This window comes from Pelophylax lessonae (assembly GCF_965119305.1).
Source record: "Pelophylax lessonae genome assembly, chromosome: 9".
NCBI lineage: Eukaryota > Metazoa > Chordata > Amphibia > Anura > Ranidae > Pelophylax > Pelophylax lessonae.
The window spans coordinates 266,415,901-266,434,609 of NC_138776.1; the positions used below are offsets into that span (position 1 = coordinate 266,415,901).

The 18,709-nt window shown below is 48.3% G+C and overlaps 2 protein-coding genes across 2 annotated transcripts in view; both read right to left on the minus strand.

Moving 5' to 3' along the window:
* Positions 1-18,709, minus strand: part of LOC309564447 (uncharacterized protein) — a 714,240-nt gene that overhangs the window by 170,048 nt on the left and 525,483 nt on the right.
* Positions 9,131-18,709, minus strand: part of LOC309563950 (uncharacterized protein) — a gene marked incomplete at its 3' end in the record, with an annotated part of 302,349 nt that continues 292,770 nt past the window's right edge. The window contains exons 3-4 of the mRNA XM_082268579.1: positions 14,539-15,396; positions 9,131-9,422 (exon numbers count right to left, since the gene is read on the minus strand). Coding sequence (XP_082124705.1) covers positions 9,131-9,422; positions 14,539-15,396 — 1,150 coding nt within the window. The remainder of the gene's footprint in view (positions 9,423-14,538; positions 15,397-18,709) is intronic.

Consider the following 18,709-nt stretch of genomic DNA (forward strand, 5'->3'; position numbering starts at 1 on the left):
AAATCAAAGAATCAGATGCCACCGGGCGCTGGAAAAGGACTGCCAGTGCAGACACCTGGCACTTAATCGTGGCCAACGCAAGGCGCTGGTCCACACCAGTCTGAAGGGTAGCCAAGACTCTCGCCACCGAGTACGAACGAGGAGAAGCCCCTGGACACACACTAGGCAAAATAAGCTTTCCATGTACGGTAATAAATCTTACCCGATTATGCTTTTCTAGCCTTGATTTAAGGTATGAATGACCTCTGAGGAAAGACCCCTGTCCCTCAGGACCTGGCTTTCAACAGCCATGCCGTTAAAGCCAGCGACTGTAAAGCAGGATGGAAGATTGGTCCCTGAGACAGTAGATTTTCTCGCATTGGCAGCCGTCAAGGAGGCTCGATGGCCGGGTGAACAATGTCCGCGTACCAAGACCGGCGTGGCCAGTCCGGCGCCACCAGAATCACCAATGTCGGTTTTGAGGCCAACCTGCGAAGGAACCTGGACAACGGAGGAAAGGCATATATCAGATGATACTGATGCCAAGGCACTACCAACACATCTGAGGCGTCTGCCAGAGGATCGCGCGTTCTTGCCATGAACCTTTCCACCTTGTGATTTAGCCGAGACGCGAACAGATCCACATCCGGGGATCCCCACTTCGCACACAGCATCTGAAACACCTCCGGGTGTAGGGACCATTCCCCCTGGTCCAGGGTCTGGCGGCTAAGATAATCGGCCTGCTAATTCTCCACACCCGGAATATGAACTGCCGATATTGCCGGGACATGAGTCTCAGCCCAAGACAGAATACTGGTCACTTCCTGGGCCGCCCGGGCACTCCTGGTGCCCCCTTGGTGATTGATGTAAGCCACCGCAGTGGCATTGTCCATCTGCACCCGTACAGGGTGGCCCTGGAGACGGTCCGACCAATGGATTAGGCACAGCCTGATCGCTCTCAACTCTAATATGTTGATGGGGAGGGATTCCTCCACCGACCAAGTGCCCTGGGCAGACAGGTTGCCCAGGACTCCACCCCAGCCCGACAGGCTGGCATCCGTGGTAACTAAGTACTGTCCACAGCAACGGCCGGAAGGATTTCCCTTCCACCACCGCCAGGGACTGAAGCCACCACAGAAGATCCACTCTGGTTTGGTGACACGGAGACAATCTCTGATCCAAGGACTGCGGGAGTCTGTCCCATCTGTTCAGGATCTCCGCTTGGAGAGACCTTGTGTGAAACTGAGCAAACGGTATTGCCTCGAAGGCTGACACCATCAACCCCAGGGCCCGCATACAGGTCTTTAGTGACGAGGATTCATTGTCCCGGAGGGCTCTGACCTCGTTCTGTAGGGTCCAGAGCTTGTCCTCCGGCAGGAACACCTTCGCTTGAGCAGAGTCCAGAACCATTCCCAAATATGGGAGACAAAGTTGACTTCTGTATGTTGATGGTCCATCCGAACTCCTGAAGCGTCTGCACCGTAGTGGACAGATCGCGCAGCAGGCTCTGGCTGGCACTCGATCTTAACAGGAGATCGTCCAGATATCCCAAGACCGCAATGCCCTGAGCCCGCAACAGGCCCAGAACGGGAGCCAGCACTTTGGTAAACACCCTTGGAGCTGAATCAAGGCCGAAAGGTAACGCCACAAACTGATAATGCTCCTCCGTGATGGCGAAACGGAGGTACCTCTGATGACCCTCGAAATAGGGACGTGCAGATACGCATCCTTTAGGTCGATAGAGGCCAGAAACTCGCCTTGACTCAGGGAGGCTACCACCGAGCGGAGCGATTCCATGCGGAACTTCCGAGCGCGCACAAAGCGGTTCAGAGCTTTTAAGTCCAGAATCGGACGCACCTTGCCCTCCTTTCTGGGCACGGTGAACAGATTTGAATAGAACCCCCGAAACCTGTCCCGATGAGGCACCGGGACAATCACCCCCTGGGGGAGGACATCCTGCACCGCCTGATACAGGTCCTGCAAACGCCCCGAGGTCAAATGAAGATTTGAGGGAAAGAACCTGTCCGCCGGCCGTGAAAGGAATTCGATCTTGTACCCGGATCGAATGATTTCCTGAACCCATCTGTCCGGAATGCGGAGCAGCCAAGGTTGGAGGAAACCGCGCAAACGTCCCCCCACCCCTGAAGCGGGTTAGGGCGTCCCATCAGGCAGAGGCGGACTGGGCCGCCGCAACAGCCTGGCCGGATTTTGGTTTGCCTGCCCAGGGCTTTCTCTGGCCACCCTGGCCCTTGAAGGGTTTCCCCTTGTTTTGTGACTTGAAGGCACAAAAGGATCCCTGATTAGGTTTAAAGGAGGGGCCCCGCTTACCGCGGAAAAACGTGCCCTTTGGATTCTGGGGCAGCAGAGTGCTCTTGCCCCCAGTGACCCCTTTAACCAATTCATCCAGGGATTCCCCAAACAGACGAGACCCCGCATAAGGGATGTCAGCCACCGTTTTTCTCTAAGTCTGGTCAGCCAACCAGCTCTTCAAACATATTAGGCAATGGTTAAGCACCGTGACACTGGACAGGCGCGCAGCTAATGGGGCCTCATTTAAGGCTGCATCACACAAATACATGACTCCTTGATGGATCTGGTCCACCATCGCTACGGTAGTAGGGGGAGCAGAATCAGCCACGAGAGTGCGTCTAAGTACCTTGGTCCAGTCCGCCACAGCCTGAGCCGCCATGACAGAGGCAAAAATGGGCTTAAGCAGAGAACCCGCCACCATGTAAGCATGGCAGGCAAGGGATTCCATTCTCCTATCCGTAGGATCCCTAAACACCGGAGAATCTTCGGTGGGTCCTAAAGAGGCCTTGTTCAATCTGGCCACAGTGTGATCCACCTGAGGGGCCACACACCAGCGCGAATCCGTAGGAGTCGCAAAGGGATAAAGGAGTTGAAACCTTTTTGGCACCACAAAGTTGCGTTTTAGTTCAATCTGATTTTATTGAGGAAGAGGTTTTTTACAGAAGATGAGTAAGATCGAAGAAGGAAGTAACAAACAGAAAAAAAAACAATTTTCCACAGTCATATCACATAATGCACTACAAATAAATGTCTACTGCAATTATTATTAGTGTCGAAAGGCAACATAAACTATCAAGTCCGTTGGAGGATAATGGTGTCGCAACTTAACAAACAGCAGCTTGGCGTAACATGGGTCAACATAAGCAAGAGAGAGGACAACTAAAGGATAACACTGGTAGAGACGTTGCTACAGTTGGCATCATATGAGAAAATGTTGTGAAGTGTGTAAGGCACTAGTAAATACTCAGGTCTTACGCTGAGAAGCATTCAAAACCAGCAAGGTAGCGCAAAAAGGACAGCCGTGTGACGCCAGTGGCATAACCAAAAAGATAAAGAGAAGGAAGGTGAGATAAAGCAGGAGAGCGAAAACAGAGATAAGCCAAGAGGATGAGGAAAGCAGAGAAGATTAAGAGGAGCCGCCCACGTCCCACTGCCGCTCCCCATCACCCGGCAGTACAGGTGATTCGAGCCAGGATTTAAAGTCATTCGAACACCGGAACATGTCCCAAGATATCCATGCAGCAGAGAACCGATCCTCTCTGCCCCCTTCTCGCGCCAGCAGGTTTTCCATATCCCTAAGTCGGTCTAGTTCCAAAGCCCACTCAAGTTTAGAAGGTACGTGCGTGGTTCTCCAGTGTCTGGGTATTACCGTCCTAACAGCCGCCAAGAAAAAACGCAAGATGTCTCGCTTGATCGACCGGAAGGAACCGGGCAACAGGGACAACAAGGCCAATTGCGGTGTCGCGGAGACTGTGGTTGCCCGGAGCCTGCAGTAGAGAGCAATAATTCCAATCCACAATTCATGGATCTGCGGACATTCCCACCAAATATGTAGGAGCGTCCCCCTAGATGACGAGCAACGCCAGCACTGGTCCGACTGAAGTGGGTCAATATAGGAAATCAAGGAAGGGCATCTGTACCATCTGCTCAAGAGTTTGAACCCCTTCTCCTGAACCTGTGTTGCCGGAGACAGCGAGTGAGTCAACGCAAAACATTTGAACCAATCGTTGGATGAAAGGGCTCGCCCCAGGTCCCTATCCCAGGCAGCAGTATAGTTCGGCAGGTCAGGGCGGAGGGCGCGGAGGAGTAGGGAGTATAAGAGAGACACCGTGTGCGTGGGGGGATCATCTTGGAGTAAGATAGAGTCAAATTCCGAAGGGTCACCACTAACAGCAGTCAGTGAGGGCAGGGAGCGTAAATAGGAGAGAGCCTGGCCGCGCTGCAGCCAGCTCACAGGAGCACCGTCGGATGTGGTGGGAGTAGGAGTCGTCAACAAGGTCGGGTCAGTCCGTAGAATTTGGGAAACCCGTCGGTGGTCCGTCGCAGTCCAGGGTCCAAATCTAGAACACGAGGCCGCCGGGGGGAACGCTGGGGTGCCAAAGAAGGGCGTCATGGGCCCCTGAGGACCTGAGAGACGGCCCGATTTATTCAGGCAATCCCAAATCCGCAAGGTCTGGCGTGTTAAAGTGTTGAAAGAGGACACGTGGCCACGAAGATGTACCGGAGTCCAGGGAAGTGCCCTGAGATCAAAAAGTTGCGTTTTAAATGTCGCCATTGATCATTCACAGTAGCGTGAAACTCAGTGGGGCAAGGAAACACCTGCGCCGCCTTGCGGGTCCGGTGTCTGCCAAAGGAGGACACAATGCCCGGAGGATTGGGCTCATCCTCTAAATGTAGTGTTTCTTTGATGGCAAGAATCAGTGCATCCATAGCTGCGCGGTCCTTGGCCGTCCCAGGGGGGGAATCATCCACCCCTGAAACCTCCGCCTCCCCCTCAGACTGAGAAGAGCGAGACCCCTCAAGGGGAACAGCACCTATGGCAACCATATCAGATTCAGAATCAGAAGACAAGGACAAACGAGGCCTTTTTCTGGCAGCACGTTCAGACATCAGAATCTCCACTTTGGACACCAAAGTCGCCACTGCAGCAGACAAAGTAGACATAGCAGAGGAACCTGAATCCCCCACCAGGGCTGTGGGAAATTTGCTGTCCTGAGAATCCATGTTAAAAAACAAAAATTCCACTGTTTTTCTTTTTTTGTAAGGTACTGGCCCTTTAAGCGCGCCGCAGACCCCCGCAGCACACCGCTACAATAACTGTGATACACAGACCCTTATTCAGGATAGCTGATGGCCAGAAGGATTGTACAAGTAAAAAGACAGCAGACAGCCCCCCACAAGCATTACCACCGCAGTCGAACTCTCCAGAGTAAAAGGAGGAAGTGATGTCACCGCAGGAGGCTGAACTGAGGCTGCAGACTAAGGAAAAATGGTTGCCAATAGAAAGTAATGGGAGGCTTAGGTAACTTGGCCACCGCCATGTGCTCGGAACGAACGTTTGCCACACACAAGATGGAGCCGCAAGGCGCCAAAAAACACCACATACAATGCAGTATAAGCGCCCATAGTGAAGCCAAACATGCTGCCCACACCTAAAATGGCAGACCGGCGGTTTTTAACCCCGAAGCGGTCACCACATGTGTCTGTACCTCCAACAAGCACCCTAAAGTGACACAGGAGAGGGACCCCCACAAACCCACACAGCGCACAGGCTGTGAGAGAAAACCCCCGCAGGGATCGGGATGAGGGAGCCCAAAAACGCACAGACATGAGGGTATACCACAGACACACAGGACTGCCAGCCCCAGACAGAGGCCCCACACAGAATGTACTTACCTGTACCCGATGGCGTGGGGTGCCTCACATTGCACGGGGAAACCACCCACCCTCAGATGGCAGGGGTTCCGTCAGCCAAAAACGCAGGACGCCAATAGTGCACGGAGAACCGTGGATGAGACGTCCGGGTAAGGTAGCCACCTCGCAGGCTGCATCCCTGATGACAGGGATGGGTCGTTTGCGAGGCCAGGGCGAACACATAGCCTTCTAAACGCTCGATGGCAGGCTGGGATTCCATCAGGCCCGCTGTCCTTGAAAACCAGGACGGCCAGTCCGACTCCCAGCTCCGCAAACGCTGTCTCGATCCGACTAACTAACGCTGACAAAATAAACAGCTAGTAATGCAAAGAAAAAAATCATTTTTTAACAAGTCTTGTGTCTAGTTACTCCTGTGGAGAGGAAGTCAATACCCATTGGTAAAGACTGTATGAGTGGGCGGCGACTGTCGGAGGACGTAAGAGAAATTTTGATTTTTACATTTTGTTTTGGGAATTTCATATAAAAAAATGTGAAAAATATTGTTATTTTTGCAAAATTGACGCTATTTTTTTGTTTATATCGCATGATCAAAAAATCGCACAGGTGATCAAATACCACCAAAGGAAAGCTCTGTTTGTGGGAAAAAAAGGACGTCAAATTCGTTTAGGTACAACGTCGCACGACCGCACAATTGTCCGTTAAAGTCACGCAGTGCCGAATCGCAAACTAGGCCCTGGTCAGGAAGGGGGTAAAATCTTCCGGGGCTTAAGTGGTTAATAGAGATAAGAGTGATGTCATGTGACCTCCCAGAATCCTCCTCACCTCTCCGGTCAGGTCTGTGTTTTATTAATAGAGATAAGAGTGATGTCATGTGACCTCCCAGAATCCTCCTCACCTCTCCAGTCAGCAGATAGATGATCTCCAGGGTGAGGTTTAGTATCTTCTCAGTCACGTAGCTCCGGTCCTCCTCCATCCTCATTGGTTCCGTCATTTGATCTATACCGGTCTCCCTGTAGACAGATAACTCTGGGAAATGAAAGCAAGAATTATTTGGATGGTGTTGGTCACACAATAATAGGATGCGGATGTGAGGTGGTTGGGGGGGGGGGGGGGGTGTTGTACATTTAAAGACTGCTAGGAAAAACATTTTGTTTGGACTGTTTAATGTTATTAAATTTTCAAGGTCCCGGGACTTTCTTGACCTGCTGGATCATAAATTATCTTTTCTCTGTTGGGTTTGCGTTATTTCTGAACTGGCTTTGATTCGTTTTAGATCTAAAGATAAGGAACGATAAATACGATCCTTCTTCTGTCTTCGTGTTTTGCTGTGAGGTCAATGTAGGGGTCCAGGAAGGGGAACATCCTCGTTTGTTTGTCAGCTAATCAGGAAAATTGCCAGAACTCTGACTGCAAGGCTCCCCACTACCCACTATGGAGCCCTTAAAATCCATCACCTATCCATAACTCCTCAAAGACCCCTCCGCTCCTCTACGTTCCACAGAACCCTCAGTGTTTTCCTTCCTCTTACCTCAATGATGAAACATATTCTTCATAGCAGGGTGGGGAATGTTTTCTTCCTGACCAGCAATGTAAGAGGCTCTATGCTCCATACTCCTGACCCCGGCACTCCATCATTGTGTTGGCTGCATATTGTAATGATTGCCTATTGGCTGCCTGTGTAGTGTAATAATTGCCCTTTGTAGGTCATGTATGGTCAGGATGGTCATTGTCTTCTCTATTTATTGTCAGTGCTGTTTGTTTAGAGGAACATATTACTAGATTTTATGTCCAAATTAAGGAATTGTTCTGGCCCTGTAAGTGGAGGAAATGTTCTGACCCTGAAGGGGTTAATCTAGGTTTCCACACTATATATGTGTGTATCATCATCTGCTGGGGATAAAAGACGTCATAGTGACTATGGAGTAAGAGGACGGGGGGGGGGGGGTTACTGGGTGTAAATATGAAATAATATCTTCTTACCTCCTCTGTTGCCACTTCGAGCAATGTCTCCTCTCTACTTCCTCCCACCTCACCTCTGACCCGGAACTTCCTGTCTGTGCCTGACATCACTTCCTGTCTTCCATAGAGACTTCCTGTGTGGGTAGACGTGAGATCACCATCTTGTGGAGCTCAGAGGAACTGCAGCCCCCGAGAAACGTCTCATAGAGTGAACAAGGCCTTGTGCTGTGTGTATGTACTAGGGCTGCTGAATATAATCGCTATGGTTGCCAGCTCATCCCTTTAAACCAGGACACATATTATTTACACAGGTTCTGAGGCTGATATAATGCACATAAGGCACTAAGTGAGTTTAATTACCAACTTAATCAGCCACAGAACCTGTGTAATTAATATTTGTCCTGGATTAAAGGCATGAGGTGGCAACCCTAATAATCGCCGAATTGATGCATCGCGATGCGACCCTTCGCGATTCTGCATCGATTCGGGGTGGTTGAATAATCGATTACCTAATGACTTCACTTCCGGGGGCGGGGACAGAAGTGACATGGCGGCGCTGGCCGGGCTTGTGGGATACGGAGCTCCTCCTCGCGGCGCGGGAGAGGAGAGGAGGAGAGCGGAGCTATCAGTGCTCTCTCTGGCCCCGGGATACACACGGCACGCCCACTTAGCACGCTGCTGCCCGACCGCCCGCTCTGACAGCCCGGCCGCCCGAAGTCGCGGGCTTCCCAGCTCGGTACACTTCTGGTAGCGGTGCGGTTCTCGGCAGACAGCCTGAGTTGACCGCAGGGGAGCGAGGAGGCCCTGCTTTCCGCCTGTACCGTGCACTGCACTAGTCCGAGCTCCAAATTCCCGACATGAGGCTCATAACCCAGGACCTGTCCGAGCCCTACTCCATACACCTACCGCTACTTTATCCACAACTGGCTGCAGCTCTGCTTCCTGGTAAGTCGGGGCACTACAGGGCCCAGCATTCCTCCTTACCAGGGCCTGCTATAATACAACTAGGGGCACTACAGAGTCCAGTGAAGGATGGAATCCCTGTTGAGGAGTTCTAATGGAAGAACACCCCACTCTCACCTGAATGAAAGGAAAGAGCCAAGATTCAGCTCCTGAGATGGCAGAATACATTCTCAAAGAGTGAGTAAGATGCGGGGTGTGCAAAGTGCCCAACACCGAATCGGCCTTCAAGAAGACAAGCCATTTAGGGAGAGAGTCCGATGGATTCCCTTAGGGGACTTGGAAGACCTGCATGAACAGCTGGCAGAACTGAAGAGGGTAGGTGTCATCTGAGGGTCCAGGAGTTCATATGCTTCCTCGATAGGGGTAGTGTGGAAGAAGAATGGTTCCCTGAGGCTTTGCATTGACTATCAGACGCTAAACCGAAGGACCATCCCTGTCCAATATACCACCCCAAGGATAGAAGATGCACCAAGAGCTTGCCAGGGGCAAAGTAGTTACTATGAAATTCCCATGCATCCTGAAGATAAGGAGAAGACAGATTTCATTAACCCAGTTGGGTTCTTCGAATTCGAAAGGATGCCCCAAGGTCTGTCTGGGGCTCCAGCCACTTTTCAGAGACTGATGGAAAACACAGTGGGGGACATGAACCCCGATCAGCAAGACCCTGGAAGAACATGAAGAGCATCTGAAGAAGGTCCTGAAGAGACTTCATGATGAGGGATTTAAGCTGTTCTTGGAGAAATGCCAGTTTTGCCAACCTTCGATTAACTACCCTGGCTATGTCGTCTTTACTCGGTGTGCACAGGCATTTCCCACAAAGGACCAGCAAGAATCCACTGTGGCCAAGATCTTAGTGGAAAAGTCCTTTGTGCATTATGGCCAACCTCAGTGCATCTTCTCCGATCAGGGGAGAGACTTTGAAAGGAACTTCATTAAGAGGCTTCTAGGCCTTTTAGGCATCCAAAAGTCAAGAACTACTTACCCTCAAGGGGACCCTCAGCTGGAGAGGTTCAATGGTACTCTCCTAGATATGTTTGGGAGCCTCACTCCTTAACAGAAACAGCATTGGAGTAAGTATATCGCAGACATTGTGCATGCCTAAAACAGTACTGAATGATTACATGTTCGGACGAAAAGCTTGACTGACGGTGGACTTGGCCTTCGGCATGACCCCAGAGCATACCTTGATGATGTCCCACAGAGGATTTGTGAACCACCTGCGGAAAAGTCTGAAAAAAACCTATGAAAAGGCTCAGGCTGCCTTAGATGCCCGAGGACAGCAGAACAAGAAAAACTTTGACCTTAGAGTGTGAGTACATGACCTGCAGCCTGGTGACAGAGCGCTGCTGAGGAACCTGCGTGTTCCTGGTAAGCACAAGTTGGGTGATGGCTGGAAGTCGCAGCCATATATCATCTGTAAACCGCTGCCAGAGCTACCAGTGTATCAGATCTAACCAGAGAGAAACACAGGTCCACTAAAGACTTGGCACTGAAATCATCCACTGCCCCTGTCAAAAGCAGTTTATGTGCCGCAACAGCCAGACTCACAGCCTACTCCAATGTTTGCTTTTCCCCCTTCATGTTTGGCTTGAGAATATGGTATGGACATTGGTGGTTGTGTTCCAGTGCAAGGGACATATCATATCAGTGTTGAGTGGATATTCGGCAGACTGAATATTCTCCTGTGATTTAGAATTGGCTCCTTTTCTCCTGGTCTCCCCCAAAGCTACAAGTGAGGGTATTCCCCTGTAGGGTACTCATGGAGTAGGGTGCAGGCGAGGGTAAGCGTGTCTGGGGGAAGTATGCAGTAACCCAGGTGTAGACCTTCCTGCAATGAATCCTAGTGGCAAAAAGGTGGAAGGAAGCGCCTGAGTATCTTATATGGGCTCCAGGCTGAAATAGCAGAAATCCCCATTAACACAGTAATAGACAAAGGTACAGGGTGACCCTATCTTACCTGCTAATGATGATGGTGTCAGGGGCATGCTGGCCAAAGTTCTACTACTGCTCATAGGCGGATGCAAATGTGCATGCGCAATTCCGCAAGTGGCCATTGTGTCAGGTACATGAATGCAAGCACAAATAGTCGTGTACTTGCCATGTGCCTTATATAAATGCAGCAGTGTCACTTATACTTTGCTGTCTGATCTGCAGCTGTATCTGTGTTCTTAAAACCTGATCCTGTTACCCCTGTGTTTGACCCGGCTTGCCTTTGACTCAGTTGAATCTCTCCCACCTTGATCTTGGCCTGTACCTGGACTTTGCTGTTGTCTTTGCCCATCTGCCTCAACCCACGTTGCCGATCTCTGCCTGTACCCTTACTATCCTTTGCCTACTGTCTATACCTTCAACTGATCATCTGTTACCAACCCGACTTGTCTGACCACGCACCCTGTGTCTCTTCTGCTCTGCATGCCTGATCCCTGCTGCCACCAGCCTGGAATCTGTTAGTTCTGCCTTCACCTGCCGTTTAGCTTCTGGACCACCCTGGTGATATATCCAACACACGGAAGACAATCCAGGCACCCATACCCCACTGCGCTCTCGTGGCCACTACAGGGAGTGCAGAATTATTAGGCAAATTAGTATTTTGACCACATCATCCTCTTTATGCATGTTGTCTTACTCCAAGCTGTATAGGCTCGAAAGCCTACTACCAATTAAGCATATTAGGTGATGTGCATCTCTGTAATGAGAAGGGGTGTGGTCTAATGACATCAACACCCTATATCAGGTGTGCATAATTATTAGGCAACTTCCTTTCCTTGGGCAAAATGGGTCAAAAGAAGGACTTGACAGGCTCAGAAAAGTCAAAAATAGTGAGATATCTTGCAGAGGGATGCAGCACTCTTAACCACTTGCCAACCGCCGCACGACTATATACTGCGGCGGTCAGCCCCTCACAGGCAGAGTGACGTATCGGTACGTCACTAGCCTGGGAGGGTCTGGGGAGCGAGCGCGCGCCGCCGGCGGCGCGCTCCCGCGTGGTCACGCACCCCCCCGCGCGTGTGACCAGCGGACCCGATGTCCGCCGGTCACTCTGCGATCGTCGGGGGAGAGGGAGAAAGGCAGGCAGCTTGTGTAAACAAGCTGCCTGTCAGTTCTCCCTGTGTAGAGACACTGATCATACAGTTCTACTATGTAGAACCGTAGATCAGTGTAACTACACCTCAAGCCACAGCCAATCACAGTTAGAATCACGCCCCTAGGGACACACACAGCCCCTCCCTCTCAAATAAAGTTAACCCCTTCACTGCCAGTGTATTTTTACAGTAACAGTGCATATGTATAGCACTGATTACTGTAGAAATGTCACTGGTAACCCCAAAAGTGTCAAAAATATCAGTCAAGGGTCCGATCTGTCCGCCGCAATGTCGCAGTACTGCAAAAAAAATCGCAGATCGCCGCCATTACGCGTTAAAAAAAAAAAAACAACAAAAATGACAAAAATCATTGTTAGTAAACGCGATAACTTTTGCGCAAACCAATCAAAATACGCTTTTTGCGATTTTTTTTTACCAAACATAGGTAGCATAAAACAAATTGGCCGAAAATTTTAAAAAATTTAGATTTTTACTTTTTTTTTGGGAATTTCATATAAAAAAATGTGAAAAATATTGTTATTTTTGCATAATTGATGCTTTTTTTTGTTTATAGTGTATGATCAAAAAATCGCACAGGTGATCAAATACCACCAAAAGAAAGCTCTGTTTGTGGGAAAAAAAGGACGTCAAATTCGTTTAGGTACAGCGTCGCACGCCCGCGCAATTGTCCGTTAAAGTCACGCAGTGCCGAATCGCAAAATACCCCCTGGTCAGGAAGGGGGTAAAATCTTCCGGGGCTTAAGTGGTTAAAATTGCAAAGTTTCTGAAGCGTGATCATCGAACAATCAAGCATTTCATTCAAAATAGTCAACAGGGTCGCAAGAAGCATGTGGAAAAACCAAGGCGCAAAATAACAGCCCATGAACTGAGAAAAGTCAAGCGTGCAGCTGCCAAGATGCCACTTGCCACCAGTTTGGCCATATTTCAGAGCTGCAACATCACTGGAGTGCCCAAAAGCACAAGGTGTGCAATACTCAGAGACATGGCCAAGGTAAGAAAGGCTGAAAGACGACCACCACTGAACAAGACACACAAGCTGAAATGTCAAGACTGGGCCAAGAAATATCTCAAGACTGATTTTTCAAAGGTTTTATGGACTGATGAAATGAGAGTGAGTCTTGATGGGCCAGATGGATGGGCCCGTGGCTGGATTGGTAAAGGGCAGAGAGCTCCAGTCCGACTCAGACGCCAGCAAGGTGGAGGTGGAGTACTGGTTTGGGCTGGTATCATCAAAGATGAGCTTGTGGGGCCTTTTCGGGTTGAGGATGGAGTCAAGCTCAACTCCCAGTCCTACTGCCAGTTTCTGGAAGACACCTTCTTCAAGCAGTGGTACAGGAAGAAGTCTGCATCCTTCAAGAAAAACATGATTTTCATGCAGGACAATGCTCCATCACACGCGTCCAAGTACTCCACAGCGTGGCTGGCAAGAAAGGGTATAAAAGAAGAAAAGCTAATGACATGGCCTCCTTGTTCACCTGATCTGAACCCCATTGAGAACCTGTGGTCCATCATCAAATGTGAGATTTACAAGGAGGGAAAACAGTACACCTCTCTGAACAGTGTCTGGGAGGCTGTGGTTGCTGCTGCACGCAATGTTGATGGTGAACAGATCAAAACACTGACAGAATCCATGGATGGCAGGCTTTTGAGTGTCCTTGCAAAGAAAGGTGGCTATATTGGTCACTGATTTGTTTTTGTTTTGTTTTTGAATGTCAGAAATGTATATTTGTGAATGTTGAGATGTTATATTGGTTTCACTGGTAAAAATAAATAATTGAAATGGGTATACTGTATATTTGATTTTTGTTAAGTTGCCTAATAATTATGCACAGTAATAGTCACCTGCACACACAGATATCCCCCTAAAATAGCTAAAACTAAAAACAAACTAAAAACTACTTCCAAAAATAGTCAGCTTTGATATTGATGAGTTTTTTGGGTTCATTGAGAACATGGTTGTTCAATAATAAAATTAATCCTCAAAAATACTCATTTGCCTAATAATTCTGCACTCCCTGTATTACATCGGTGGTCCCAAGAGCGGGGGTTGTAAGAGAGGCCTTCCCTCTGCACGTCAGACTATTACATAGTTTTGGTAAATCCAAAGGAAATACGACCAACATTCATCAGGCCTCAGCCAATGCGTGTCGCGTTTTTTTTTCTAACCACTTACAAACCGCCTGCCGGCATTAAACTGCGGTCGAGCGGCCCATAAAGAGTATACTGGTACTTCATTGCCTATTTTCATGTGTAGGGCGTGCACATGCGGGAGTCTGTTAGCAGGTCATGGCTGGGACCTGCTGATCAGCTGTGTCCAATCACAGCCCAGAGTCCTGTGTTGACAATCAACACAGAGCTCTGTACAGAGGGAACAATATCTCTGTTTCTTATCCATGCAAAGCAGGGATAAGAAGCAAAAAGATCCGTAGCAAAAAAAAGCAGCACACATTAACACATTGAGTCCAGTATATATACTTTTTATTGTAGACACTCTAACTATCACACAAACCAATTAATATACGCATATTGAAATTTCTTTCTTTTTTTTTTTTACCAAAGACATGTAACAGAATACATTTTTTGTCAAAGCTGTGAATTGTCTGAAAAACATTTCCCGCACTCAGGACAGGAATACGGCTTATCCCCCGTGTGCGATCTCTGATGTGTGTAAAGATGTGACTTCATCGAAAAGCATTTCCCGGATTAAGGACAGGAATACGGCTTCTCTCCCATGTGCGATCTCTGATGAATGTAAAGAAGATACTTCCTTGAAAAGCATTTTCCGCACTCAGGACAGGAATACGGCTTCTCCCCCGTGTGGGATCTCTGATGTGTGTAAAGATTTGACTTCCTTGAAAAAAATTTCCCGCACTCAGCACAGGAATATGGCTTCTCCCCCTTGTGCAATCTCTGATGTGTGCTAAGACTGGATTTCACTGAAAAACATTTTCCGCACTCAGGACAGGAATATGGCTTCTCCCCCTTGTGCAATCTCTGATGTGTGCTAAGACTGGATTTCACTGAAAAACATTTCCCGCACTCAGGACAGGAATACGGCGTCTCACCAGTGTGAGATCTTTTATGCACATGAAGAATGGATTTAGAACTGAAACATTTCCCACACTCAGGACAGGAATACGGGTTCTCACCCATGTGCGATCTCTGATGTGTGTAAAGAAGTGACTTTCTTGAAAAACATTTCCCGCACTCGGGACAGGAATATGGCTTCTCTGCCGTGTGCGATCTCTGATGTGTGTAAAGATTGGACTTCCTTGAAAAGCATTTCCCGCACTCAGGACAGGAATACGGCTTCTCCCCTGTGTGCGATCTCTGATGTGTGTAAAGATGGGACTTCTGTGCAAAACATTTCCCACACTCAGGACAGGAATACGGCTTCTCGCCAGTGTGCGATCTCTGATGTTTGGAAAGATGGGACTTCTGTGCAAAACATTTCCCACACTCAGGACAAGAATACGGCTTCTCTCCCGTGTGCGATCTCTGATGTGTGTAAAGATCTGGCTTCCTTGAAAAGCATTTCTCGCACACAGGACAGGAATACGGCTTCTCCCCTGTGTGTGATCTCTGATGTGTGTAAAGATGGGACTTCTGTGCAAAACATTTCCCACAGTTAGGACAGGAATACGGCTTCTCTCCCGTGTGCGATCTCTGATGAATGTAAAGCTGTGACTTCCTTGAAAAACATTTCCTGCACTCAGGACAGGAATATGGCTTCTCCCCTGTGTGAGATCTTTTATGCACATGAAGACTGGATTTAGAACTGAAACACTTCCCGCACTCAGAACAGGAAACCCTCTTATCTGTTGGAAGGACAGCACCGTCCCACACAATCTGAGGTTCCTCAGGATAAGAGGAATACGATGGTCCGGCTTTGTCTCTCACAGTCTGAGGTTCCTCAAGATAAGAGGAATATGATGGTCTGGCACTGTCCCTCACAGTCTGAGGTTTCTCAGCATAAGAGGAATAGATTGGTCCAGCACCGTCCCACACAGTCTGAGGTTCCTCAGGATAATAGGAATACGATGGTCCGGCACTGTCCCTCACAGTCTGAGGATCCTCAGGATAATAGGAATAGGATTGTCCATCTACACTGTGTGGTGCCGGATGGACATTTGAGGTAGCCGGGTTTTCTCCTGGACTATACTGTGTGATGTCCTCATCTTCTACTTTACAGTCTGGAGACAAAGTGAGACAATCCTCTGAGGGTTTCCTCATCTCCCGTCCATCTACTAAAATAGAAATACAAAGATTATTACTAGACATCAGCAGATTGGTTCCCCTAAACCAGGACTCCGCCCACATCAGGCAGCTTTATCTCTGAGGATCTTACAATTCCCCCCTCAAGATAACTAGTAAATGGGTCCTCTGATCTCCTACCAGTTCATTTCTTTATTCATGGACCTTAGTCAGAGAGTGAGGAAACAACGAGAACTGTCTTTTATAGGAGTGACAGTGATGAGGGGTTTATAGGACGAGTTTCCCCTCCCCCTCTACCACTCATTGCCATCTTCCCAACACAAGAAGTCCCGCACTTCCTTATTTAGTCCATGATATAGTCATGAATAACAGCGGGGCTGAGCCCCACCAGAGGTCAGAGAGTGAGGATGGGGGGAGAACAACCAAGATGAAGACTGGACTGATCCTGAAAACCACCATCATTGGGTTACTGACTCCTCCCTCATTATCACTTTCTGCTCAGTGAGCAGTATGGGTGGAGGAATGTATTTAGTGTTAATGACCCACCTGTGCTGATCTCTGTAGGAGTGTCCTCCTCTATAAATGTCCTCATTATTTCATCCTCCTCCATAGACTGCTGATCGCCTCTCACATACCTCTCTTCTTCTTCTGCTTTACTTCAACTTTAGAATCTTTCAGGTTTCCACTTTGAATAAATCTGTATCTATGTAAAGGTCTAACTGGGGCGTTTACCAACCCCCCATATTGTTCACTCTCAGTCTGCTGGCACTTAGATTATTGTCCCCTGGGCTGAAAAACCTTATGTTTCTACCCTAAAAGTCCAATAGAGCATTCTCTATATTTCCTGGCTGTTTGATACATTAGGGATGTTCTCCATCTAATTTAGATAACACCCATGACTGAATACATTGTTTCTATGTGTTTATCAGATGATGGGGGATCTAGGTGGAGCCTCCGTACTGCTCTCTCCTTTACAATAAAGTCTCCTCTTACCCGGTGATGTGAGGGGCGGCTGATTCTCCATCATGACGTCCTTGTAGAGATCCTTGTGTTCAAGTTCCTCCATCACACCATACTCCTCATCCTCTCTCTTATACTCTTCTTTAACAACAATATTATAATCTCTAAAGTTTTCACTCTAAATATATAATAAAATATTTATTATAACAAAGATGTTTGCGTACAAATCACATCTACCAATACAGTAATTATTAATCATCTACCTGATGATGGTGAGGGATGGTGTGATCTTCCAGTGTGGAGTCCCGGGAATACAGAGGACGGGGACATCTCTCTGGTGGGTTCCCATTACTGGATCCATCTGTAGGAAACACACACACTGACTGAATACATTGTTTCTATGTGTTTATCAGATGATGGGGGATCTAGGTGGAGCCTCCGTACTGCTCTCTCCTTTACAGTAATGGTCTGGGTAGACATATCCATGGAGGGACGCACAGACCTCTACAGGCTAGACAATGGCACCCTGACTGCCATTAGGTATTGGGATGAAATCCTTAGACCCATTGTCAGAACCTATGCTGGTGCAGTGGGTCCTGGGTTCCTCCTGGTGCACAACAATGCCCGGCCTCATGTGGTGAGAGTATGCAGCCAGTTCCTGGAGGATGAAGAAATCGATAACATTGAATGCCCGCACGCTCCCCTGACCTAAATCCAATAGAACATCTCTGGGACATTCTGTTTCGGTCCATCCGACCCCACCAGGTGCCACCTCAGTCTGTTCAGGAGCTCAGTGATGCCGTGGTCCAGATCTGGGAGGAAATACCCCAGGACACCATCCGTCGTCTCATTAGGAGCATGCCCCGATGTTGTCAGGCATGCTCCTAAAGGCCCTCTGTAGGGTGATAATTTTCATTTCCATCAAACGATGTGACATCCTTTCCTTCCTAACACATTACCCAGTCCATACCAGTATAGATCCTAACACATTACCCAGTTCATACCAGTATAGATCCTAACTCATTACCCAGTCCATACTAGTATAGATCCTAACACATTACCCAGTCCATACTAGTATAGATCCTAACACATTACCCAGTCCATACCAGTATAGAGCCTCACACATTACCCAGTCCATACCAGTATAGATCCAAACACAATACCCAGTCCATACCAGTATAGACCCCAACACATTACGCAGTCCATACCAGTATAGATCCTAATACATTACCCAGTCCATACCAGTATAGACCCCAACACATTACCCAGTCCATACCAGTATAGATCCTAATACATGACCCAGTCCATACCAGTATAGATCCTAACACATTACCCAGTCCATACCAGCATAGATCCTAACATATTACCCAGTCCATACCAGTATAGATCCTAACCCATTACCCAGTCCATACCAGTATAGATCCTAACCCATTACCCAGTCCATACCAGTATAGATCCTAACCCATTACTCAGTCCATACCAGTATAGATCCTAATCCATTACCCAGTCCATACCAGTATAGATCCTAACACATTACCCAGTCCATACCAGCATAGATCCTAACATATTACCCAGTCCATACCTGTATAGATCCTAACCCATTACCCAGTCCATACCAGTATAGATCCTAACCCATTACCCAGTCCATACCAGTATAGATCCTAACACATTACCCAGTCCATACCAGTATAGATCCTAACACATTACCCAGTCCATACCAGTATAGATCCTAACCAATTACCCAGTTCATACCAGTATAGATATCCAGCATGATATTTTTCCCCGGTGAGATCTGACGTGTTTTCAAAGTGTTCCTTTCATTTTGTTGAGCCGTGTATTTTATA